At 32.5% G+C, this 27,624-nt stretch overlaps 1 protein-coding gene across 3 annotated transcripts in view; it reads left to right on the forward strand.

Moving 5' to 3' along the window:
- The window catches only part of DDX4 (DEAD-box helicase 4), a 58,068-nt gene that overhangs the window by 10,777 nt on the left and 19,667 nt on the right, over window positions 1–27,624 (forward strand). The window contains exons 3-12 of one of the 3 annotated variants that reach the window (XM_045525074.2): window positions 6,829–6,906; window positions 9,472–9,549; window positions 11,265–11,315; window positions 14,466–14,525; window positions 22,798–22,899; window positions 23,864–23,944; window positions 24,959–25,006; window positions 26,734–26,781; window positions 26,887–26,934; window positions 27,165–27,307. In XM_045525074.2, the coding sequence (XP_045381030.2) occupies window positions 6,829–6,906; window positions 9,472–9,549; window positions 11,265–11,315; window positions 14,466–14,525; window positions 22,798–22,899; window positions 23,864–23,944; window positions 24,959–25,006; window positions 26,734–26,781; window positions 26,887–26,934; window positions 27,165–27,307 (737 nt within the window). The remainder of the gene's footprint in view (window positions 1–6,828; window positions 6,907–9,471; window positions 9,550–11,264; window positions 11,316–14,465; window positions 14,526–22,797; window positions 22,900–23,863; window positions 23,945–24,958; window positions 25,007–26,733; window positions 26,782–26,886; window positions 26,935–27,164; window positions 27,308–27,624) is intronic. The other 2 variants (XM_074354038.1, XM_074354047.1) reach the window with 2 other exon arrangements.

Here is a 27,624-nt window from a genome sequence, read left to right on the forward strand (position 1 = left end):
CGAAAAGATTCTTTGACATTAGTGTTTTTCTGGTCCACCTGGCCTATAGGTCTTCAATTATAGTGGAGAGGTGGTTTTTTGTTTTTTGGGGTTTTTTTGAATTGTGGTAAAAATAAACATAAAATTTACCGTCTTAATCATTTTTTAAAATAAAAAAATACTGAATATTTTTAGAGAAATTTTAGGTTCACAGCAACATTGAAAGGAAGGTATAGAGATTTCCCATAAACTCCCTGCCCCCAACATGCTCAGCTTCCCCTTCTATCAACATCTAGCACCAGAGTAGTACATTTGTTACAATTGATGAACCTACATTGATACATGGTGGTGTATATTCTGTGGGTTTGGACAAATGTGTAATGACATGTATCCATCATTATAGTATCATACAGAATATTTTCAATGCCTTGAAAAATCCTCTGTGCTCTCAGCTCATTCTTCCATTCTTTCTCCTGAACTCTAGGAACTATTGATCTTTTTACTGTCTCTGTATTTTTTGCCTTTTCCAGATTGTTATATAGTTAGAATCATATGGTGTGTAGCCTTTTAAGATTGGCTTCTTTGACTTAGTAATATGCATTTAAGATTCCTCCAAGTCTTTTCATGGCTTTGATAGCCCTTTTTTTGGTAATGGATAATGTTCCATTGTCTGAATGTACTACAGTTTTTTAAAAAGTTCATTCATACTGATGGACATCTTGATTGTACCCCAGTTTTGGCAATTAGGAATTAAACTACTGTAAACATCCCATGTTCAGTTTTTGTGTGGATATGTTTTCAACTCATTTGGGTGGATACCAGGGAGCGCAGGATAGTATGGTTAAGAGTATGTTTAATTTTGTAAGAAACAACCAGACTGTCATCCAAAGTGTGTCTGTACCGTTTTGCATTTACACCAACAATAAATGAGAGTTCTTATTGCTGCACATCCTCACCAGCATTTGATGTTGTTAGTGTTACGAATTTTGGCCATTTTCATAGGTATATAGTGATATCTCATTGTTTGAATTTACATTTCTCTGACAAGTCATATGGAGCATCTTTCCATATGCTTATTTACTCTATATCTTTGGTGAGGTGTCTCTTAGGTCTTTGGCTCATTTTTCAATTGGATTTTCCTATTGTTGAGTTTTAAGAGTTGTTTATTTTGGATAACAGTCTTTTATCAGATGTGTCTTTTGCAAATATTTTTCTCCCGGTGTTTGGCTTGTTCTCTCATTCTCTTGACATTGTCTTTCACAGAGAAGTTTTTAATTTTAGTGAAATTCAGCTTATCTGTTTCTTTCATGGATTATGCCTTTGGTGTTGTATCTAAAAGTCATTAGCATATTCAAGGTCATCTAGGTTTTCTCATGTGTTATCTTCTAGAAGTTATCTAGTTCTGCATTTACATTTAGGTCTGTGATCCATTTTGAGTTAATTTTTGTGAAGGATATAAGGACTGTCTATTCTAGATTCAATTTTTTTTTATCATGTGGATGTTTAGTTATTCCAGCACCATTTGTTGAAAAGGCTTTCTTTGCCCCATTGTATTGCCTTTGCTTTTTGTCAAAGATCAATTGACAATATTTGTATGGGTCTATTTCTAGGCGATTCTATACTGTTGATCTGTTTGTTCTTTTGCCAACACAACTGTCTTGATTACTACAGCTTTATAGTAAGTCTTGAAGTTGAATAGTGTCAGTCCTCCAACTTTGTTCTTCTTCACTATTGTGTTGGTTATTCTGGGGCTTTTGTCACTCCACATAAACTTTAGAATCAATTTATTGATAATCCACAAAATATATAACTTGCTGAAATTTTGTTTGGATCCTGTGGGATCTATAGATCAAGTTGGGAAGAACTTAACACCTTGACAATTTTGAGTCTTCCTGTCTATGAATGTTTAATTATTTCTCAATTTATTTAGTTCTTTGATTTTATTCACTAGAGTTTTCAAGTTTCCCTCATATAGATCTATATATTTTGTTAAATATTTATACCTAATAATTCCATTTTTGGTGTGTAATGTAAATGGTAATGTGTTTTAAATTTCAGTTCTACTTGTTCATTGATGGTGTATAGGAATGCGGTTAACTTTGGATATTAACCTTGTATCCTGCTAAAATTACGTATTAATTCCAGGAGGGTTTTTTTTGTTAGTTCTTTTGGATTTTCTACATAGATGATCATGTCATTTGTGAAAAGAGACAGTTTTATGTCTTATGTCTTCCTTCCCAATATGTATACCTTCTATTTTCTTCTATTGCCTTATTACATTAACTAGAATTTCCAGTATGATGTTGAAAATGAGTGATGAGATGGCACGTCTTTGCTTTATACCTGATCTTAGTGAGAAAACTTTGAGTTTCTCCCTACTAAGTATGATGTTAGTTGTAGGGTTTTTGTAGCTATTCTTTATGAAGTTCAGTAAGTTCCCTCATCTTAACAATTTTTAAATGTAAAGCTGAATCTATCCTTTTGAATATGGTGTGAAATAGAGACTTTTTTCTGCAGATAGTAACCCAATTTTCCCAGCACCATCTGTTAAGCAGTCTCTTTTCCTTCTTGATGTGTGATGTGGATTTCATCTCTTACACAATTTTGTTCTTTTTTTTTTTTTTTTTTTTGTCTTAAAGCACTGGATAAATCTACCATTCATTGAATAGTAGTGGAAATAACCAGCAGTATAGGCTTTTCCTCATTTCAGTGGGAATAATCCACAATTTTTATAATTAAAGGATGATGTTTGCTTTAGGTTTCTGTTAATTGTGGGCTTTTGTTTTTTGTTTGTTTGTTTGTTTTTACCATGCTAAGAGTTTCTTTTCATTTCTGCTTGGATATTAGTTTTGTACCAGAATGGCAGTTGAAGGTTAGCCAGTGCTTTTTTTGGAATTACTGATTTCTGTTATCTCTCTTCTTTAAACTTGTTAATGTAGGGAAATAATTTTTTTTTTTTAGACTTGAACTAACTTTGTATTCCTAGGATAAGTTTGTTCCTAGGATGAACATAGCTATTTTATTGCAATATTGGATGAAATTAGGTGTTAGCACTTTTTCAATGATGCAGTAAGATTGTTGTTTTCTTTTCTCATGTTGTTCTCATTTGATTTTGTTTTCAAGCATTTCATCTTTTTAAAAGATAAACTCTGGAATATGAAAATTACCTACTTATTGCAAGTTCAGTAGAATTTGTCCACAGAAATGTCTAGGCCAGGCCAGGTTCTTCTTTTTAAATTTTTTTTTTTTATTGAAGCATAGTGTATACACAGATTCAGTATTTTTAATTGAGTAATTACACATCATAAACATACATAGCTCTGGATTTTCATGAGTTGAACACTCCTTTACCAGTACCCAGATCAATAAACAGTACATTGAAGCAGAAACCTACAAGCTCTCCTGTCTCTCCCTTCAAGGCACCAATCCTCTATTCAGGAGTATTCTGATTTCTAACAGAGACAGGAAATCTTGGGAAGAGTATACAGAAACTTCAGTTTGTTGAGTAAAGGATATGTTAGTCTGTTTCTTGAGCTTAAAACAATTGCTGTTGATTCTAAGATCTTGCTTTTATTTTATTGAAGTATAGTTGATTTACAATGTTATATTAGTTTCAGGTGTACAGCAAAGTGATTCAGTTATACATATATATATTCTTTTCAGATTCTTTTCCATTATGGATTATTATAAGATGCTGAATATAGTTCTCTGTGCTATACAGTAGATCTTTGTTGTTTCTGTTTTTGTTGTTTATCTATTTTGTGTATAGTAGTGTGTATCTGTTAATCTCAAACTCCTTAATTTATCCTTCTTTTTTTCCCCTTTGGTAACCATAAGTTTATTTTCTATTTCTGTGAATCTATTTGTTTTGTAAATAAGGTCATTTGTGTCATTTTTTAAGAAAGCACATGTAAGTGATATCATATGATAACTGTCTTTGTCTGACTGACTTCACTTAGTATGATACTCTCTAGATCCATCCATGTTGCTGCAGGTGGCATTATTTCATTTTTTATGGCTGAGTAATATTCCAGTGTGTGTATTTATATATATAATATATAAATAAATTATGTAAATAAATATGATAAATAATATATAAGTAAATATATAATATATATATAGATAGATACCACATCTTCTTTACCCATTCATTCTGTCTGTGTCTTCACTATTGTAAATAGTGCTGCTATGACCATTGGGGTGCATGTATCTTTTCAAATTAGAGTTTTCATTTTTTTCCAGATATATGCCCAGGAATGGAATTGCTGGATGATATGGTACCTCTATTTTTAGTTTTTTTTAAGGAACCTCCATACTATTCTACATAGTGACTACACCAATTTACATTCCCACCAACAGTGAAGGAGGGTTCTGTTTTCTCCACACTTTCCATAGTATTTATTATTTGTAGAATTTTTGATATGGCTATTCTCACCAGTGTTAGGAGATACCTAGTAGTTTTGATTTGTATTTCTCTAATAATTAACAATGTTGAGCATCTTTTCATGTGCCTGTTGGCCAATTATGTCTTCTTTGGAGAAATGTTTGTTTAGGTCTTCTGTCCATTTTTTGATTGGGTTGTTTGCTTTTTGATATTGAACTGTATGAGCTGTTTGTATATTTTGAAAATTAAGCCCTTGTCAGTCACATCATTTGCAATATTTTCTCCCATTCCATAGATTGTCTTTTTGTTTTGTTTATGGTTTCCTTGACTGTGCGAAAGCTTTTAATTTTAATTAGGTCCCATTTGTTGTTTTTGTTTTTATTTCCATTACTCTAGGAGATGAATCCAAAAAAATATTGCTGTGATAAATGTCAAAGAATGCTTTGGATATATTTTCCTCTAATAAGAGTTTTATAGTATCCTGTCTTACATTTAGACCTTTAATACATTTTGAGTTTTTTTTTTGTATATGGTATTAGAGAATGTTCTAATTTCATTCTTTTACATGTAGCCGACTGGTTTTCCTAGGACCACTTATTGAAGGTACCATCTTTTCTCCGCTGTATAGTCTTGACTTCTTTGTTGTAGATTAATTGACCATAAGTGTGTAGGTTTATTTCTGGGCTCTCTATCCTGTTGCATTGACCTATATGTCTGTTTTTGTACCAGTACCACACTGTTTTGGTTACTCTAGCTTTGTAGTATAGTCTGAAGTCAGGGAGTGTGATTCCTCCAGCTCTGTTATTCTTTCTCAAGATTGTTTTGGCTCTTTGGGATCTTTTGTTTTTCCATACAAATTTTAAAATTCTTTGTTTTTGTTCTGTGAAAAATGCCCTTGATATTTTGTTAGATTTTTCATTGAGTCTGTAGATTGCCTTGGGTAGTATGGTCATTTTAACAATATTGATTTCTTTCAGTCCAGCAGCATGATATATCTTTCCATCTGTTTTTGTAGACTCCAGTTTCATTGGTCCTGTGGAATGAGTTAGGGAATAATTTCTCTTCCTATTTCCTGGTAGAAATTTATGACATTGGAATGATTTGTTCTATGAGAGTGTGGTAAAACTCACCTGTGAAACTGTATTTACATATGATCCAGAGATGTAAGTAGTGGTTCAGTTTCTATAGGACAGTTTGGTTTGTTTTTATTGTTTCTTGAATCAGTTTTGGTAAGTTAATTTTCTTGGAACTTTTCTGTTTAAGTTTTGAATGTAGTAGTACAAGGTAGTTTGTGATGATTTTTTTTTTTATAAAAAGCTCAGCGCATGAGAGTTATTCTCAAACTTTTAAGTGTACAGTACAGTGTTGTTATTAAATACAACCACAATGTTGTACAGCAGAACTCTAGAAACTTTTTTTTATCTTAGGTAACCAAAACTTTCTACCCACAGAACAGCAACTCCCATTGTTTTGTTTTGTTTTGTTTTGTTTCTTTCTCTTCCTTCCTCCCACCCCCATCAGACTTCTAGTGATTTGTCACTCTGGCAAGTCTTTATTGATATCTTAAAGGACTAGATTTTGGCTTTGTTGAGCCACTATTATATATTTGTTTCCTGTTTTATTAATTTCTGCTCTTAACCATTTTTTTCCATCTTTACTCTTGTGTGATTTATTTTGTTGTTTTTCTAACATTCTTACTAGTTGAGATGGCTGCTTATTAGCTCATTAATTTTGAGTTCTTTCTTACATAGAAATTTAAGTTCTGATGTAGAACATTTTTATTATTGAATTCTAGGTATTTCTAAAGTTCCACTGCAGTTTTTTTCTTTGAGCTTTGTTATAGATAAGTGTTTTAAAAGTGTATTTCCAGATATAAGAGGGTTTTAAACAAGTTTTTTTGGTATTTAATAATTTCTAATTTTTTAAAAGTTGAAGCATAGTTGGCTTACAATGTTAGTTTCAGGTTCATAACAGCAATTTGATGTTTTTATAGATTACAAACCATACTAAGTTAGTATAAAATATTGACTCTATTCCCTATGATGTAAGTTACATCTCTGTAACTTATTTATTTTATAACTTGTAGTTTGTATCTTTTAATCCCCTTCACATATTTCATAACTATCCCCTCCCGTCTCCCATCTGGAAACCACTAGTTTGTTTTCTGTAGCTGACTGTTCTCAGTATTAGCAAACTGTTTTCCAGTAAGTCGTGGTTGAGAAAAGTTATATCCTTCTTTTGATTTCCAATTTCTTTAATTGTAAGTGAGGTTTAGTCACTTTTTCTTTTGGAGAACTACCTATTTTTATTCATAGCCCATTTTTCTGGTAGGATGTTTATTTTCCTTACTGCTATATAAAATCCCTCCTTTGCCATATGGATGGCACATTGAAAAGGCTTAAAGTTTGCATACCACCAAGATATTTTTTGTTATTTTGACTTGCTTCAGATGTTATTTATTTTAGAAATGGATGACGGATCTTCTCGAAGAGATCATTTCATGAGAAGTGGGTTTGCCTCTGGAAGGAGTTTGGGAAACAGAGGTAATTATCTTTCCTTAATCTTCTGTCAAATAGTTGAATAGTAGAATGAATAGAGGCATTTATGGTTATTTAGTGCAAAGCTTAAACTATTATAACTTTGTGTACAATAGACTTTGGGAATAATGAATTCATTTTTTTAAAAATATCAGTCTTTTTGCTGTTTTACTTTTTTGGGACAATAAGAAATAGTTAAATTGATTAGATAGATTGATTATAGATAGTTGCTTCACAGAGCTACTTCTTAATGTGTTGATTATTGATTTCCAATAGTTGGCATGGGAGAATGTTTGTAAAAGCTTCAGATATTAGGGTGCAAAGGACCTCTTTCCTAATTTTATGTTTCTCAAGAAAAGGCAATATGAGAAGCAGTTCTGTTAGCTCATTTGTATTAAGAGGTCATTTCCCAAACTTGGAATTTCTTATTGTTATTTTTAGAACAACCAGCACTAGATTTGGCAGATAATGACACAGCAGAATACCTTCCTACAGTCCATTTTTAGATTTGATATTAAAATGCTGAAACTGTTCTGTACTATGTTTTATTATAGTGCAACAGAATAATTATTATTAGAACCTCATATTAAATTTATTTAAAAATCCATTTATTTCTTACATGGGATGCCATAAACTAGGGTTAATTGGTAGTTTTAAATATACATGATATTTATTCTTGAATTTAATAACTTATTTTTTTAACTTTATTGACATTTTCTCAGTTTTTTATTCATTGGAAAAAAGTTGCTGTGTGGTATTTCATTTGATATTTGGAAAACTTAATTTTTTAGATACAATTAACACAAATGTGAATTTTATATTTTAACATGTTCCTACTACTAATGGAAATAATTTATTCTTTAAATATGCATATATATTTTGTTTTTTAAGCTGCTTATTAAGAGGCATTGATTATTTGGACCGTAGAGTTGTGCTAAGAGATTCAAGTATGGATTTTGTTTGCTACAACTAATGTTAGAAATAATAAATATCTTAATATTATATTCAGGGAACTCATTAATATTTAGATATATTTTAAAATCTTATTTTAGAATGGGTTATGTGATACTTTTTGATGTAGACTTGTAAACATTGTTGAATAAAACCTTTTTAAATGAGAAAACCATCACTGAGACAGATTTTACTACAGATTGTTAATTCCATATGTTGTAGGTTGAATTACATTAAACTTCTGATCAAAGCTCTTTGTTGAATATTAGTACTTTAAAAATGTTAGTACTTTATGTATAATCCAGGAAATTCATAAACTCATGAATATTTTTCCTGTATAATTCATCTAACAGTTTCAATATCTACGATATTTTTTTCTCAGAACTTGCCGTATCAAGTAATGTGGTTTTAAAATTGATTCTAGATTGTTTAACATTGATTAGCTTTTCATGTTCTATGAAGTATTACCTAAAAAGCATTAACTTCTTGAATCACACACTTCTTTAGAATCTGATGAAAATACTGATAGTTGCTTATACACATTTTTTGCACATGGCTTTAGCAGTTTTACAGATTTTTTAACTTCTCTGTGTTATAGGTAAGACAATTCATGAGGATTATAAGACAGTGTTTTAATTTTTCTCAGTGATAGTTTAAAGGAGCAGTTTATGATGTTTTGGATGTCTTTTCTAATTTTTTGTTTTAAATTAACCATGCTCTTTGCTGTAGTGTCTGCTCTCAAAGTTCTTAATTTAATGCTATAGAAACACATAGAAATATTCGTAAAAAGGGGAAATACATAGTGTGCTGTCAGAATGTGGCTGAAGGATTGATAATGGCTGGAGGACAGAAGTAGGACTTCACAAAGGAGGTGACTTTTGAACTGGGCTTTGGAAGAGTGAAAAGAATTTTGCTAGGAAAAATATAAAAGTAGGGAATGTCAGTCTGAAGGAACAGCATGTAGGAAGGTAGAAAATACTGTAAGTTCACAATGTATGGGAAGTTGTTTGGTATGAATTAAAATGTTGGGTGTTCAGAGTTGTGTAGTGGAAGCTAAAGCTAAGAAGGCTAATGTGGGGAAATACTGTGAGGGGTGGGAGGTGAAGGGGAATGGTATTCATAGCCTTTTTCCCTTTATTATGTAGTCCCTTCCTAATTTTAATTTGATAAGTGGAAAGATTGAGAGCAGTTTAAGTATTGGAAAAATGAATAAATAATAAATAGAATAATTTTAAAAATAGTACAAGAGTATAACATTTTCAATAGCTGTGACTTTCACACAGGGGTGTAATGTAAATAATTGATTCTATCAGGGTAAAGTTTCAGAATACAGAAAATCAGACAGTTAAATTTCTTGATTAAAGGTCACTAGAAAAATAACTAGTAGATGGCTGCATTTCACCAATAGTCAATTTGTTTTTACCTTGATATTATAATTTTATAATTTTTAAAAAGAAGTTGCAGGTATATTATATCTTAATAAGTTCCTTTACTACTCTCTCTCCATCCTTGGAAGTCCCCTTACTCCAAAGATTCATTTAATTCCTAATTTTTGTAGTTTTTGATGATACACTTAATTTTATATGTAAAAGAGTTTTAACTCTTTCTGAACTTTTTCAGATCCTGGCGAGTCTAATAAAAGAGAAAACACGTCTACAGTGGGGGGTTTTGGAATTGGAAAGAGTTTTGGAAACAGAGGTAATCTGCTTATGATATCTTACAGTCAAAAATTGAATGACCTCAAGTTTTATAGTGTTTGAATTCTATGTCCCTTGAATGTACATAGAAAGTGTGTGCCTTTCCTGAGAATTTATACGGATCACAAGGGAATGCTTTCACTTTCCTTGTCATAGTTTAGAGCAGTAGTTTATGCTACTTTGGGCCTATTTGCTATTCTGTTTAGCTTTTTTTCCTCTTTTTAAATAGCCATGCTACTTGCTGCAGCATCTCTTCAAACTGATTTACCCCGCAGGTGACCCCCGGTTCTTTTCTTGTGTACTCATGACTTCCTTCCCTTGCCTGCCACCCAAACAAGAGATCTGTCTTATAATTGCAAGGGTGCATTTGAGTCTTCATCTTCCCTTGAACAAAGAACCAGTAGATGCTTTGAAATTACATTTTTTTCCATAAAAACTTTAAAAATTGTAGATTAGAACTTAAACAGAGTTTAAGATCAAGACCAATAGTGTGTAAGTGGAAGATTTTCCCAAGCATTTTGGAAACCTGGCACTTACCTTTTTTAGGAGAGATGTATGGAGGGGAAGAGGCAATTGTAGGGGGCAGTAGAATATAATCCTTTTCTGAACCAACTTGAAAGACTGCAAATTAAATGGATAAAATAACTCAAAACCTAGGTTTTGTGATACATACTCTTTCTGTAGGGAATATCTTTATTTTGAAATTAGTATCTGCTCAAGGGAAAAATTGTCATCCAATCATATATTGAGGCTATAGGATACTTTTTATATGCTAATTGTGTATTAAATTTCTATAGAGTTTAATGCTGGAAGGGACATTAGGTTTTGTTGAACCTGAGATGTTAAGTGACTTGATATGTAGATATTTGCATATAAATCAAACATCTGTCAAACAGTAATTGATTAGTCTCTATAGTACTGAAAGCCAATATTTAATATTATTTAGATTAGATACTAATTGATAGGCATTGTATATTGACATTTAATTTTAAGTTATATTATTCCCTGAATATCTCTCCAGTAAAGATCATTTTATTAACTCTCAACATTTAAAAATTTTATGAAATATTACTAATGGATACTTTTAATTTTAGAGACATATCTGTATGCCCAGAGATGCATAAATCTAGATACAGGCTTTTATTAAATGAGAAATTTGAAAGCAGAGCCTGATGAGAGGTTTTTTTTTTTTTTTTTTTTTTGTAACTAGAAGTAGGAAGAATATCCTTGTTACTGAGATGGGAAAAACTACTGAACATTGAATTACAATTTAGTTGTATTATCCTCTAGCAGATGAAGAGACTGCAAGTTAATTTATAAAATTTTTAAAAATTTTGGTATTTTGAATAGAAAGTACATAGGGGTTATAGTGATATTTATACCCATGTTTTACCCATGTACATATAGAGGAATATACAACACTTGAGGTAATATAACATTGGCTGAGATTTTAACCTGAATGAACTGACATAAGGCAGAAATTTTAATACAACTTTTGTGAGTTCTAATTCAGTATTTTTATATAAAATTGTATGTGGTTTATCCTATTGTAAAGGGGCATTGTGACTAGAAGTCCCTGTAAGGTGTTCTCTCCCTCTCTGCCTCCCTCCTTCCTTCTCTTCCTCCCTCCCTCCCTTCCTTTCTTCCTTCCACTGCAGAAGTACAGGTAATTGTTGTTTTGAGAAATTTGCAAGTTTAATTTTATATTTTATATAGGTTTTCCAAATAACAAGTTTGAAGAAGGTGATAGCTCTGGTTCCTGGAGAGGTAAGTTCAGTGTTTTTTGTAGTGACTTAAAAATTTAATGTCCAGAGTACATGTTAAAGAGAAACTAAGATTAAGTATCTTAATCTGTTCCAATTCTAATTTGTTTAAAACTAGTTTTATAAAGAAGCTATAGCCAGAGCCTTAGTGAAGAATTCAGGCATCCTAATTTTTGGCCTTTTTTCACCTGCCTTAGTTAATCTATGAAGTGCAGCTTTTGAATGCTGTGCTACCTTGAGAAGAAGGGGACTGTAGAAAGAGCAAGTCAAAAATCAAAGCTCCACTTCCATATACACAGTTTGGGACATGTAGGTCCTTATTCAGATTCAATTAAGTATTGATGGTAGAAAAAGATTCATGAGAATGTGAATCACTGCTGAAATCAAAGGTATTTCTGTGAAAGGTACTGACACTCTGGTTTGGAGGAATACCAAGAAGAATGAGACTAGAGTAGTGTTACCAGAAGATAGAATACAATAATTGACAGTGCTTTCCCAGGAGACCCTGGTTGAGTAGATTTGGGTAAGGCTCTGGAACATGTATTTAAAAAGCATCCCTGGTGATTCAGATGCTGCTTTTGTTTGGTAACCACTAATCTATGCAGTCTTTATAACATAATATACTTTGGAATTACAGACATTGTTTCATGTCTCTGCTCTGCTGTCTGCTAGTTGAAAGACTTAAACAAGTTGCTTAATTTCTCAGAGCCACATTTTCCTATTGTGTAGAATGGAGGCCATCCATTTTATATACTGTTAGGCACACTGAATGAGTATGGGGATTAAAGCATGAAGCTTAGTACCAGTAAGCTTTATTCATAATAAACAATATACATCATCTATCTTCATTAAATATTTAGGACTTGATCTTAACAGTGACTCTCAAAATCAAAACCAAACCTAGACTTGATCAAATTAAAACCCTTTTGGAAAAAGGTGGAGTTTTAATATATCAATTAGGACTGTTTCCCCAAACTATTGCCAGTCTCATTCTCCCTGCTTCTGTCTGTTTTTTTCTCCTGTCCGATTCAAATGGAACATACTTGACATAGAAATAATATTTGAGGGAAGAAAAACATCATTATGTTCATTCTTTCCCATTTCTCCTTATTGTAATTATCTCACTTTTATTTAATATTCAAGATCATTTCTAGTCATCAAAGACATTCCTCCCCACATGACTTTTCACTGGTGGGCCAGAGTGCTTTTGAGCGCTAATTCCAGTTCTCACAGCACCTAAGAGAACTTCTTTCCTCGAAAATGGGTCTACTTTTCCCCCTTTAATCTGCTTTCTTCTGTTCTCATTTTTAGTTCCCCTAAACTACAAATTTGTGTATGTGTATATATGTATGGATTAAATTCTTTCACTCTCACAGTTATTACTGGCAAGCCCCAGAGCAGATTTTGATGTCATGATAGAAGCTTCTTCTCTGCACACCAGTGTATGGCGTATTTTGTGGTTATTTTCCCTGCCGTCTATGTCCCCTAGCTGATATAGAATAGCAATAAGGAGCTCAGATTTTGGAGTTGTACCCCCTGAGCTTGAGACCTGTATCATCATCTTCCTCTCAGTTGTATATCTTGGAAAATGTGTTAACTTCTCTGTGTTTTTCTCTATTTATAAAATGAGGATAATACCCACCTCATAAGTTTTTTGGAGGATTTAAAAAGTTAAAGTATAATTCATTTAGAATAGTGCCAGACACATACTAAGTTGTACATGTGTTGTTATTACTATTATTTTAATATAATTAAGAGGCGATAAGTAATCGTGGGATCATCTTTTTGTTTGTGCTTGGCTTTATTTGTTAGCTCTACAGAGGTTATTTTTTTAAATAACTTTATTTTTAAATAATTTATGACTCAAAAGAAGTTTCAAAAATAGTGCAGAGGGTTTCCTTCACCCTTCTTTTCCTAATGTAATTGTACCCTTCACCCACATCCTCCTGATGTTGCGTGTTTTAATTCCTGTTGTGGTCAAAACAACTCTGAATTTGCTTTAGGGAAATAATCGGCCAAAGGTCATGTGAGACCTCTTTCTCCTTGCCAGGTCCCAAATTAATTTATAGATTTTTTTTTCCTATAAAGCAATAAATGTTAGCTATCACTGTCGTTGTTCCAGGGCAAACCTTCTTTCCAAGAAAAGAAAGTTATCTTGATGTTAGATGGCTCTTTAGGAATATTTGTCTGTTGTTGACATCAGCTCAGATGGAGCCTGCAACAAGAGCTCTGGGTCATTGTTTGTTATAAAACAATGTTAATTAAGTAGGTTAGTACTTTTACGTGGAAAGTTAACTGATAGCTTCTGTTTAGCCACTTGATATCATCACTGGGACCTAAAGTTCTCACATATTAAATAATATCATGCTCAAAGATCCCTTGAAACATCTCTCTATTTCCCCAAACATGGCTTTGTTGGAATCTTCTAGAAAGCTTACCGTTACTATTAAAAGTCATATTAATAATACGTAGTTTTTTAATTCAGAAAAATTACTCATTTCTTGCTGTTACTCTACACATTCAAAATAAACATCTTTGCGGGTGCGTTCTGGGAATTTATTTTTAACCAACTTTCCAGATAATTCTTAGGCAGCCTTCAGTGTAGTGATCTTCATATTACTATTTAGAAACCCTGGTAATGTTACTTGATAAAGTCACTAAAAACAGAAAATCAGTATATTCCCAAATTCTCCCATTAGGATGAATGAGGAAAAGTTTGCGTATATTAAAAAACACAGTAATATCTCAGGTTTATTAAGAAAGGCAAGTTACAGACATAACGATGACATTGTAAAAAGAAGTCATGCGTTTGTGGTGGTTTGTGGACCACATCTGAGAACACTTTGACTACTTAATTCTGAAACCATTTTTAGTTAAACTGACATTTATGAAATTCTTGTTTTTTGGCTTGTGCTCAGTATTTGGCAAGTTATACACTTAACATTTAATACTTAGATATATTAGGTGATTTATATAGAGAAATGAGTGAATAAATAATCTATATTTCTGTTATAATTATTTCAAGAATTAAAATGTTTATAATTTAACATAAAGTTAATTTCTTTTGTGACAGTGCTATTCTTTAGATACTACATTAATCTAAGTTTTAAAGTAGTTATTTAGATGCTATTCACATGTTAAATTTTTATTCAAGAGTCTAATAATGACTGTGAAGATAATCAAACACGGAACAGAAGGTTTTCCAAGAGAGGCGGTAAGGACCACGTTTTGCAGCAATTTGTACTTGACAGAGATACTAACCTGACGAAACTGATTTTGGAAGAACTAAAAGAAAAATTTTGGTGGTGAAAACCTTTAAAGCAGAATACTTTGGCATATGTTTTATGCTATTAATATTTGAGTTAATATTCAGTAGCTATCCCTTCTTCTACTTTCTAATGTCACTGGATTTTTTTTCTAAGACTTCCAGAGTGTGCTATGAAGTACAAAAGAGAGACTGTGAATCTTGGTCAGTCACAATATAGATGAACTAGAATGTCTTTCTCTGAATAGGATTATTGAAGATATGGGGGAGGGAAGAAATTGTAGGTTACTTTTTATTCAGGTCTATCAGTACTCTGCAATACTCTTCTAATCCTGCCTCTAATGAATTTGAGATGAGGTGGTATAAAAATTATGCCCAATTTTTGATTGTTTATAGGCAGACATGTTAAAATAGCAACAACAAAAAACCCACAAAAAACCACAGTGAACTAATAAAATTGCTACAAATGTACAAATCTGTTTATGATAAGTTTATTGTTTGGAACTGCATAGTAATTAGATACATCAGTGTTATGAGCAAATCTATTTCTGAGAAGAGTTTATTGTTCAGAACTGCATAATAGGTACCTCATTGCTTTTGCTGCAACTTGGGAATATCCTTTTCCCTTGTGCGTTAGGTGGTCAGCTCATTGAATAGCAGGCCCTCCTTCATGAAGCTGAGACTTGCTGTGGATTTCAGTGTAGGCTTGGCTGGGCTGTGAGGTAGGGAGGAATTTGGTGGTGAATGGGGGGATGGCTTATTAACCTCACAGGTTGAAAAATGTTATGACAATTGCAGGGGGCCATGCAATGGTGGGGAGGAAATTTAGCTAAGAAAGACTCCTTTTTAGCATTGTTCCCCTCACCCCCCTCACTAAGTTTTCACACTAATGTTCCTAAAACATAGCTCGTATTTGAAAATGTTTGGTTGTTTTCTGCAGAACAGTTAATGTCTTCCTTACTATTAAATTTTCTTTAAATCAGTTTAATTCATATTTAAATAAGGCAGTCAAAAGCCAGTTGTAGCTCTGTGTTCTTGATCCTGGTTTATTGACTAGTGTAGGGTGACTAGCAGGAACAGTCATTTTTTCAGGGTATACCTGATTGCTATTCTCTTTAGATATATACACTTGAGGTTGGAAATTTGCACATGGTGGTCACTCAGTAAATATAAATATGTATGTGAAAATATAAGTATATCTGAGTATATATTGAAGCATGGCATGATACAGCAACAGATAGGTGCATATATCATAAATGTATATAGCTGAACACTAGTAGATCACTAACTGAACACATCTGGGTTCTGTGTGTTCACAAGCATCCAGATCAAGGAATAAAAATCACTAGCACCTCAGAAGCCCCTTTCGTGCTCATTTTCAATCACTAGCATCCCCTCCCCCAGTTAATCTCTATTCTGACTTCTAGCAGCATAGGTTTTTTGGTCTGTTTTGTACTTAATATAAATGGAATCATATAGTATGTACTCTTTTGTGTCTGGCTTTTTCTTCATGTAATTGTGAGATTCATTCTTGTTGGTTGTATCTGTAGATCATTATCATTGCTCTATAGTGTTCTTTTGTTTTACTGTTCTGCTAATGATGGGTATTATAGATTTCTTGTTTTGAAACTGCTGCTCTGAACATTCTAGTATATTTGTTTCTGTGACATTGGTATATAGTCCAAAGTAGAATTGCTGGGTCATAGATTCTGTTTATTTTTGGCTTTTGTAGCTGTTGTCAAATGTTTTCAAAGTAGATACAGTAAGATACACTCCCACATTCCTACCAACACTTACTATTTTCTTTTTCTTTCATTTTAACCATTTTTTGAGTGGGTAGTGGTGAATCCCATTGTGGTTTTAGCTTGCATTTCATTGATGGACTAATGAAATGTGCAGGCTTCATATGTTTATCAGCCATTTGGACATCTTTTGTGTCATGCCTGTTTAAGTCTTTAGCTTACTCTTCTGTGAGTGTATTTATTTTTATTTTTTATTTATAAATAATGTGAAACTTACAGAAAATTTGCAAGAATAGTACAGATTGCTTCTTTATGACATTTATATTTGGAGTCTTTTGATGAAATGAAGTTGTTCATTTTAATCAAGTTCAATTTACCAGTCTTTTATAATTAGTGCTTGCTTTTTTGTCCTGTTCAAGAGCTATTTGCTTCTTCTAAAGTCATGGAGATATTCTCTTCTGTTTTCCTTTTAAAGCTTTATCTTTTTAGCTTCCACATTCAGATTGTAATTCACCCAGATGAATTGTTACAATTTATTTTTGTATATGGTTTAAGGTAGGGGTGAAAGTACATTTTTTCCCCATAACGATATCTAGTTGATCCAGTATCACTTATTGAAAAGATTGTCCCTACCACTCTACACTGCAAGGCTGCCTTTGTCCTAAAGTAGGTGGCAGTAGACTTATGGAACTGTTTCTGGACTTGGTTCCATTTCATTGGTCAGTTACTCTATTTTTGCACCATTGCCATATAGTCCAGTTACTGTAGTTACATAATAGTCCAGATATCTGATAGTTTTAGTCCTCCAAGTTTGTTCTTCAAGATTACCTGGGTTATTCTTAGTCCTTTGCAGTTTCCATGTGATTTTTAGAGTCAGTTTAACAGTTTTCAAGGAAAAACCTAATGGGATTTTTATTGGGATTGCATTGAATTTGTAGATTATTGTGGGGAGAATGAATACCTTTACAATATTGAGTCTTCCAATCCATGAATATCCCCATTTATTTAGGCCTTTAATTTTTCTTAGCTATGTTTTGTATCTATCAGTAGAGTCCTTATACGTCTTTCTGTACTTGAGTGTTTGATATTTGTGATGTGTATTTTTTTTATTGAGCTAATACTTCATATAATGTAAACTCCACTGTTTTAAAGTATGCTCTTCAGTGGTTTAAAATATAGTCAGTGTTGTGTGATCATCACCAGTATCTAATTTGAGAACATTTCCTTTTCCCTAAAAAGAAACCCTGTGCCTATTAGCAGTTGGTCTCATTTTTCCCTCCTCTCCCCATCCTCTGGCAATTAGTAATCTACTTTCTGTAGCTATGGATTTGCTGATTCTGATATCTCATATAAATGAAATTATATAATATGTGGTCTTTTGTGTCTGACTTCTTTCACTTAGCATGATGTTTTCAAGGTTTGTTCATGTTGTAGCATGTGATAGTACTTTATTCGTGTTCATTGCTGTTTTGTGTTTGGTTTACTTCACTTAGCCTAACATTTTCAATGTTCATCTATTTTTTTTCACGTGTATCAGAGCTACATTCCTTTTTATGGTGGAATACTATTCCATTGTATGTATACATTTTAAAAAATCTGTTCATCTGTTGATGTACACTTGGGGTTTTTACTCCTTTTGGCTGTTGTGAATAATGCTCCAATGGAATTCATATACCTGTTTGAGTCACTGGTTTTGCATCTTTTGGGTTTATGTCTAGAGTGGAATTATCAGGATATGGGACTGGGGTAAATTAAAATGTGCCACAAAGTCACTGTTCTTACTGAGAATCAGCCTCTTTAAAAAAAAAAATCTTCTTTGGGTTGCTGCAAGTCCTTGATTAATTTTCAGTTTAGAAAATGTTAATACTGACAGTTTGTCAGTTTTTTTCTTTTCCTTTTTGGAGTAGCAGAATTTGGAGTCCCTTATTTTGCCATTTTCACTGATGTCAGTGATACATACCATTTAAAAATTTTCGTTTTGTTTGCTAGTATGTAGAAATACAGTTGACTTTTGTATATTGACGTTTCGGTGACCTCACTAAACTTATGGTAAGTACTTTTTTAATGAAAAAAAGTTGCTCGTGTTTCTTTTACCAAAGTTTAAATGATTTATAAACTTATTTCTTTCTGAAGATTGTCACTAGACATGTTTAAGAACTGCAAGAAATTGTCAACTCTTCCTTATGGAATGCAGAATATATCTCATAGAAGGACTTATGTCACCTTTAAAAATGTATTCCTGTTATATTATGAAAAGTTACATTTTAAGTGGTGAATTTTGAAATATTTCAATAACTCAGAAAAGCACAAAATAACTCTATAATAGAAACACATATATTACTAACTGGGTTTAACAGGATCATTTTGTCATATTTACTTCAATACAGAAAAAAAAATTTACAGTTGTTGGAGACCCATTCTCCCTTTATATTTTACATCTTCCCCTTCCCAGAGGTAAACATTTTTTAAGACCATGTAGGTTAGGTGAAGTTTCTGCCCCTACCTTCAAACAGGAAGGTTGCACAATCTTTTCATTCTACGTAACATCCATATTCTTTTCATCTCTAGTTATTATACTCCTTATATAACTTGCAGTTGGTATCAACTATGAGAAAAAAAGCTTGATCATTTAAATGTTTGAGTTTCTGTTATGTATGGAATCATTAAGCTATAGATACGAGACGTACTGAGGCATTATTGCAACTGTTGTTTCATTAGGGAAGGTAGATTTGAAAAGGAACCAAATTGAATTTATAGAAAAGAAGAGTGATTAAAAACATGATGGATTAAACAGATTAAACACAAATGAATAGAATAAATGAATCCAAAGATAGATCTGAAGAAGTTCTCTAAAATCTGGAAATGGAAGGCATGAAAACTGTTAACAGATACAAAAAATAGAATAAGAAGCCCTGTTACTCCAACATATGTCTAAATGTCTCTTGAGGAAAGAACAGAAAAAAAATGGGAGGAGGCAAAGGAGACTACTCAAAGATAATAGATCAGACTTTTCCAGAGTAAAAGAGGTACAGGAGTCCTGAGCAAACTAAATAAAAGCAGATTCGCTCCCATTTGCATGTACTGAAACTAGAGTATTACAAAGATTAGAAAAAAGCAAAAATCCTGTATAACCACCAGAGGAAGAAAGGCAGATCCACCTGGAAAAGAACAATAGATTAATAGCAGGAACATTTTTTTTCAGTAAGGGTAGAGGTCAAAGTATAGTAGAATTCAGAATGCTGAGGAAGAATAGCTCTGAACCCAAACTGCTATAGTCAGATAATTTAGATGTCAGAAATAATACCATTCAGATAAAGATGATGTTTAATACTTTCAGATCATTGAGGAAAGAACTATTAAATCATATGTATTACTAAGAAGAAAACTGAATTCAGAAAGAAAGGAGTAGGAAGCAATGATGAGCTAAAATAATACAAATTTTATAATTGGTGAACATTGATAAACTAAGTATTGACTGTACAGGCTAGTAATAATAATGACTAATTTAGGGGTTTTGGAAATAAAATACTAGCAAATGAAAACATTTAAGTTCTTTGTCAGCTTTGTAGATTGAAACTAATTTAGAGATTTCTTAAATATGGTAAAATTGAAGGGTAATCATAAAAATGATAACATGGATAACTTTCTAGTGGAAGAAATACAGTAGAAGGAGGAGAGCACTTCATAGGAAGGAGACTAGGTTGAAAATAAGTATTTCTTAAATATCTATGGTAAAATTGAAGAACATCAATAAAAGCATAAAATATAGCCTTTGGAGAAATCTAATAGATGGTCAGAAAGGAGAACAAAAAGCATTGAAAAAACTCAGAGAAAACACAAAGTAAGATGGTAGGAATAAAAATCTGTGTATCAGTAACTACAATATATGTAAACGTACTTCAATGCAGTATTGAAAATAAAGAGAAAAGATGTCAGTACAGTATTAACCAAACAAAACTGATATAGAAATAGACAAAAATAGACTGAGGCAGACATATTAGGGATAAAGAAATAGTTACTTAATGATAAAATGTGTGTTCACTGGGAAGACATTACAGTTTGGAACATAGTTTGAGTCTAACAACATATTCTTATATATAAAGCAAAAATAGACATAAGGAGAAATTTGCAGATCCTAGTTAAACCATTAATCTTAGGTTTTTAAACCATTTTCCCCTAGAAACTGTTAGATTGAGCAGCCTAGAAATGAGTAAGACTATAGAGGATTTGAATACAAGTTACTAAGCCTGATTTAATAGTTCTGTTTGCAATAATACACCCCCAAGTTACAAATTACACGTTCTTTTCTGGCACATGGGAAATAAACACCATTTGACCATCTTTTAGCTCCAAAGGAATTCCCAAAATACACTATAGTATTTGTATCATAGACCAGGTCCTCTTGTTAAAGTACAATAAAAGTAGAAATCAATAACAAGTCTAACTCTTGTGGTTTGGAAACAGAATTTCTCAGTTTATGAATAGTAATTTATATGGAAATAATGAAATATTTAGAACTGAATGACAATAAAAACAGAATGTATCAAAATTTATGGGTTACACGTCTGTCGTGGCTACAGCCTACCTCACGGGGTGTGCACCACCTCCCAGCCATTCAATGGAGGCCACTCCCATTGGTTGAGGGCAGTTCTCCAAAGCAGTATGCAAAATATGAGCCACCAGCAGCTGGGGACAATGCACTGGCCCAATGAAGGGGGTCCAAAAAGGGCATCATCAGTGCCTGCTACGTCTGCCATCTCCATTTCTGCTTAACATGGTGTGGAAGACTATTGTAATTAGATAGGAAAAAGGAGTTAAAGACATAAGAACTTGAAAAGAAGTTACAACATATGATTTGATTATATATTTGTAAACCCCAAAGAATTCATGGATTTTCAACCACAGAAAATAATTGCAATAAAGTGTCAGGCTGTGAAATCAGCATACAGAAATTAACAGCTTCCCATAACACACACATTTAGAGAACATATGGAAGAGATTACATTTGTAAAATAAAATAATGGTAAAATAATACAAAACAGTAGAATAAAGTAAAATAAATTAAGACCTAATAAAATTATTTCATTAGAAAATAATAATCTAAGTGTTCAGCTTAAAAAAAGAACAGAGAAAACTTACAGAAAAAAGTAAAAGATACACACAAATGAAATAGAAACAGATACAATGGAGTGCTTATTCAGCACTAAAAGTGAATAAAATGCAATCTCACACATCAACAAAAAGGTAAATAAAAGAAGCAAGAGGAAGAATACGTATCATGTATGATTCCATGACATAAAGCTCAAAACCAAAATATGTTGCATAAAGATATGTGCATAGTTAGTAAAATTAAAATAAGAGCAAAGAGATGAAAATTCAGGATATTGGGGGTAGTTTCCTCTGGGAAGAAAGGAAAGGAAACACGATAGGACAGAAAGATACACAGGCTGCAGAGGTACTGTATTGGGAACATTGTAGTTTTCAGCTGGGTGATGGGTCCATAGATTTTCAGTTCACTATATTTTAAACTTATGTGTATATATTTTATATATTTTATTTGCACACATACAAAAGTAACTTTACACTAAAAAAAAAAAATCAAAAAGTAAACTTTCTTGAAAAGAGAGAAACCCTGACAAGGTTTCTTAAAAGATAAAGAGGCACAAATAATTTAGAATACAAAAGTGGATGTAAGTATGTAAGTACTGACAAATAGATTATTGCCAGATTGAAGAGTGCTCTGGAAGGTTTACATATTAGATGCATACATATGAGTCTACTTTGAATTAGTTCTGCCACATTTTATATAAAGCTTTCAAAAGTATATATAATCTGATATCAAGAAATACCATATGTAGACTTTTTACCTTTATTAATCAATTTATTTAGGTGTAATAGTTACAAGTTCATAAAGTAAATAATCATAGTTTTTTAATTTCCTCCCCAGTTGGCACTTTTGTTTTGAATTGATCTTATTCTGCTCTAGGTGAGATCAAATATTACCTGAACTGTATACTGATTTTTTGGTATTCAATTGAATTAAAAACGCATTGTTTATAACAGGAACAGACATTGTATGCACTTCCACGTCTGTGTTTTGAGTAAAATGTTTGCATTTCCTACAGGGAACAAATGTAAGCCTGGATTTATTTAATTTTTCTGTGGCTTGTGGAAATCCTATTAATGATTCAGTTGTGACAGCTTTTAGTGTTTTTTTTACAAGTGTCACTTTTTCCTTTTAGTCATTTTTAGTTTTTATTCCCAAATCAATGAGTTTTTTTAAAATTGTAGCTATATCTATTTATACTAGTAAAGTTGAACATTTGTAGGTTTGTGGTGTTCTTTTATAACTGTTAATGCCTTACAATATTTAAATACAGTCATTGAATTATGCAAGGCTTAAATTAACTTGGTCACCTAATCCCCAAGATTTCTTTGTTGTTTTGTGTTGTTCTTGTGTGTGTATTTTACTGTTATAGGCTATCAAGATGGCAATGATTCAGAAGCCTCAGGGTCATCTAGAAGAGGTGGAAGAGGTAGTTTCCGAGGTTGCCGTGGAGGATTTGGTCTAGGAAGTTCAAGTTAGTAGTGGATTGCAAATGGTGTGCTTAATCTATTAAGAAAGAAATGATAAAAAATATCTATCACATAAGGTTGTTATGATGCTTATATGAGGATAGCTTAGCATAATGGCTGGTACATAATCACTTATATTATGTAAAATATTATTTTTAGGCGCACGTGTAATTGCATACTGGTTCAGTTGGAATATATAAATCTTTCTAGAAGTTTGTGTGACTCAGTTCTTTAATGTTATATACTGTGGTGAAGTGTTTGAGCTTTGATAATGATGGCTGACCTTATAAATAGATAGCCTTCTCTATGGCTCTACCTCCCAGTATACCTTCTTTCAGCAATGTGGCTTTCTACCTAAAGTCTTCCACTCATAATTCTTTGGTGAAGGTCTTCTGAAGTCACTCTTCAATTGCATGTGTCTCAACAGATGAGGACAGATTAGTGGAAGCTAAAAAAAATAAATTTATGATAATGATTCAATAGATGTGTAGCAGATTAGTGAATTGTCACTTTTTAAAAAGTGAAGGAATCTGGAGGGTTGCTGTTCAGGCTGATAAAGTTTGATTTGGCAGCAGTGGGAACAAGGGGTGCTCTTCTGGAGAATAAGCAGTGAGATGGTGTAATGTGAAGTTCCTGGGAGCAGTAACAGTACTACTTTTCAGAGGTGGTTTAACTTTTGCCTGTATCATATTTTGGCATAGCATTGACCCTAACTACTTTTATAAAATAATTTTAATAAAATTAAAAAATTTGAAAAAAAATTTGAGGAAGTAATTAGTAATTACTGAAAATAATTTGTGGAGAAATCCTTCAGTGTGATACTTAGAAAAATACTGTGATTCCAGTTAAATTATTTTATCCCACATTTTTAAACTTCTGATGCCATAACTTGATTTTTTTCCTCTTTATTGCATGATTTAAAATCTTCCTAAAAGTAACATAATCTAATTTCATTATCTATAAATCTAGATAGTGAATATGAACAGGATGAGGGGACCCAGCGCCCTGGTGGCCTTTTTGGTTCTAGAAGATCAGCATTGAGTGGTACAGGTGAGAAATAGAATTTATTACTGAATATTAATCATTCACGTATGCTTTTAGCTCTGGGATTAGTAAACCTAATAGATATGTTTAAATATATTAGATTGGCTCATGATTTTATCTGCTTTTTAGATTTTTAAGCAAAAATACGAGGACAATTTTACCTTTCTTATAAAATTTGTGCACCGTGAATTATTTCTTCTCTTATCTACCAGTTAATTTGAGAGATAAATTATACTTTCAGTTGGAGGAAGGAAAATGAAGTTTGCATTGGTTTCAGAGAAAGGATTCTGAATTAGGGAATTTGAGGAGAAAGTGAAAAAAAATTGTTGATGGAAAAATGTTCAAATGTGGATAAATAAGCTGTGGTACTAAAAAGAAATGAGCTATCAAGCCATGAAAAGACATGGAGGAATCTTAAATGCATATTTCTAAGTGAAAGAAGCCAATCTGAAATGGCAACATACTGTGTGACATTCTGGAAAAGGCAAAACTATATGGAGAAGGGTTAAAAAAAATCAGTGGTTGTTAGGGGTTGGAGGCAGGGATGAATAGGAAGAGCATGGAGGATTTCTAGAGCAGTGCAGTTACTTTGTATGATGCTGTAATGGTGGATACATCTCATACATTTGTTCAAATGTAATGAATGTGCAACATGGAGAGTGAACTATAATGTAAACTGTGGACTTTGGGTGGTTATGATGTGTCAGTGTCGGATCATTAGGGATTATTAATAATGGGGGGAGACTCTGCAAGTATGGGGACAAGGAGGTATATGGGAAATTTCTGAACTTTCCCCCTTAATTTTGCTGTGGACCTAAAACTGCTCTAAAAAAATGAAGTCTTTAAACAAAATATTCAAATAAGAGAACGGTTTAAGCTAAGTGCAGAATTAAGAGATGGGTAGAATAAGGGACTAGAAATCCTAATTACTCAATATTTGAATAGAAATAGCTGTATGATTTATGTACTTGAGGAGGAGCTGTGTTTGCTCTAAATATTCTGCAAAACAATGCCTTACAGGTAATGGTGATACTTATCAAAGTAGAAGTGGTAGTGGAAGTGGACGAGGTGAGTTCTTGTTTGACTTATCTATCAGTGGTTAAAATGATTGTAATCTACATTTGATTTTTGAAGTTAAATGTAACAGTTACTGCTTTTAACACTTTGAGGAGTATACATTGCATAGCTAGTTTGGGGGAGTTACTTAATACTCTTTAATCCAGTACTTCTATTATAGGAATTACATATTGTAGATGTATTTGCTCAATACTTGTACAAGGATGTCCACTAAAGAAAACTTTATGTATAATAAGTAAAAACTGAAAATTATATAAAATTCATCAATAAAGAATAAATAATATAAGCATAAATTGGGAGATACCATGAAGGTGTTAAAGTTGAGATACATCTATATGTACAAATCCTTATTATGTTAAAATATGTTTTTTCTTATGAGAAAATTATTTGGTTTCATATAGGGAATACAGTTTAGTATAGATGACTTTTTACGATGAACATCTTTTTCAGAGTTATAAATACTTAAATGCCATATAAAAGTTAGAATGTTTTCCAAACTAGTAAAACAGTGAAGATTGTTTGATGTCTCTGAAAAAATTCTCAGTTATCATTATTATTCTGAGAGCATTCAAAGTGGCAACTCCCTTGGAGTGCTTTCTCCCCTCACCTCCCTCAGATTCTTGGATTCCTCATTATAGAAAGAGATTATTAAAGGTGAAACCATATCTTCTATAAATGTTCATATCTCATTTGAAAAAAAGATTTCAAGACCTGTGGACCTGAAGGAGGAAAAAATCAGAGAGCTCACATGTAAAAATGCTGTATCTAGTTAGCTTTTCAAATCCTATGTGGTCCTATTCTTTTTTGTAATAGTACCCGAAAGTGACAACAATAGATGACCACTTGTCTACAAATCACAAAGATAGTGTATAGTAAAGAGTTTACATGACAGGCTATTCTTTGAAAGTCCTGCTTATAAGGTTGGTCCTTGCCTGGCATCTGGGAACTTGGATTTGGGGAGGGTTCTCACCACTCTAAGTGATATGAGTGGCTCACTGTGCCTGAACTGTTTGTATAACAATGCGGATTATGCTGAATTCCTGCTTTTCTTCTGGGAGTCTGGAATTTTGGTATATGCCAAGCAGAAGGTGCCTACATTATCAACCCCTCATAAAAACTTTGGGTACTGAATCTTCTCGGGTAAACAGCATTTCCAAAGTGTTGCCACAGCTTGATATAGGGGAAATTAAGCTTGTCCTATGTGACACCATGGGAGAGACTCTTGGAAGTTTATGCCTGGTTTTCTGTGGACTTTTCCCCATACACCTTTTTCCTTTGCTGATTTTGCTCCCTCTCCTTTCTGTGTAGTAAGTCATAGCCGTGATTATGATTATATTCTGAGTCCTAGCAAATCATAAAACCTATGGGTTGTACTGAGGACATCCCAATACAAATAGATTTTCAGTTCCTTTTAGAAAATATATTCCTTTGCTGAGGAATATAGGAATTAGGAAAGAGACATAATAGCTTAAACAAAAAAAAAAAACAATGTATTGTAACAGTGTAATCTTCATAAAATCAGCATTTTGAATGCTGAGGAAGCTTAAAAATGTTCAGGGTTCTATTTGTCTTAATTGCCTCAAGTATCATTTGTACAAAGGGACTTTACAGATATGTCTCCATTTTTAGAACTTGTTCTCTTTGAAGACAAGCAATAAAAATAAAAATGTGCACAACTTTGTATCTTGACTGACTTTCACTGTGGATTTCTTTAATAGGTGGTTACAAAGGTTTAAATGAAGAAGTAATTACAGGCTCTGGAAAGAGTAAGTTTTACTTTAGATAGGATATTTGATTTTTATATTGAGAGCTCTTTTACCCTTCAGTTTTTAAAAATATTTATCTCTTTTTTGGATTTGATTCCTTTTAAGATTCTTGGAAGTCAGAAGCTGAAGGAGGAGAAAGTGGTGACACTCAAGGTATATTAATTTTTGTGTGATCCACATGAATGTATATTGCATTTTAATACAAATGCAGAATATTTAAAAACAGTTAACTTTTTAAAAATTTCAAATGAAAACTTTAATGGTAGACATTGGGAATTTCTACAGTATTTAAAATTTGAGTTTATCAGTTTTTGTTTGTTTTCCTTTTTATTTTTATTCTAGTACTTGTAGAATATAATTTTCTGTTTTATTTAAATTCTAAGGTCCAAAAGTGACCTACATACCACCTCCTCCACCTGAGGATGAGGACTCCATCTTTGCTCATTATCAGACAGGCATAAACTTTGACAAATATGATACTATTCTTGTAGAAGTATCTGGACATGATGCACCACCAGCAATTCTGGTCAGTATAATAATTATTCCTATAATAACCATGTAGCGAACTTTGGTTTAAAAAAATTTAGTACTCTTTTAAAGTTGATATTAAAAACTACAAACATTTCATATTGAATATCTAATATCTTAGGTTGGAAATTTAGAACCCTGTCTACCATCTACGTTAGGATTAATTGCTATGTTGAAAGGAAGGATATTATATTTCTTCTCCACCTCCCCCAACCAGAATGAGAACTTTATTTAAATTTACTAAAAAGGATACTTTTCTTAGAAATTCAAGATTTCTGTTTCCTAAGTATGTAAGAAAGTGTGTCTTAGGGGATT

Source organism: Camelus bactrianus, chromosome 3 (genome assembly GCF_048773025.1).
Source record: "Camelus bactrianus isolate YW-2024 breed Bactrian camel chromosome 3, ASM4877302v1, whole genome shotgun sequence".
Lineage (NCBI taxonomy): Eukaryota > Metazoa > Chordata > Mammalia > Artiodactyla > Camelidae > Camelus > Camelus bactrianus.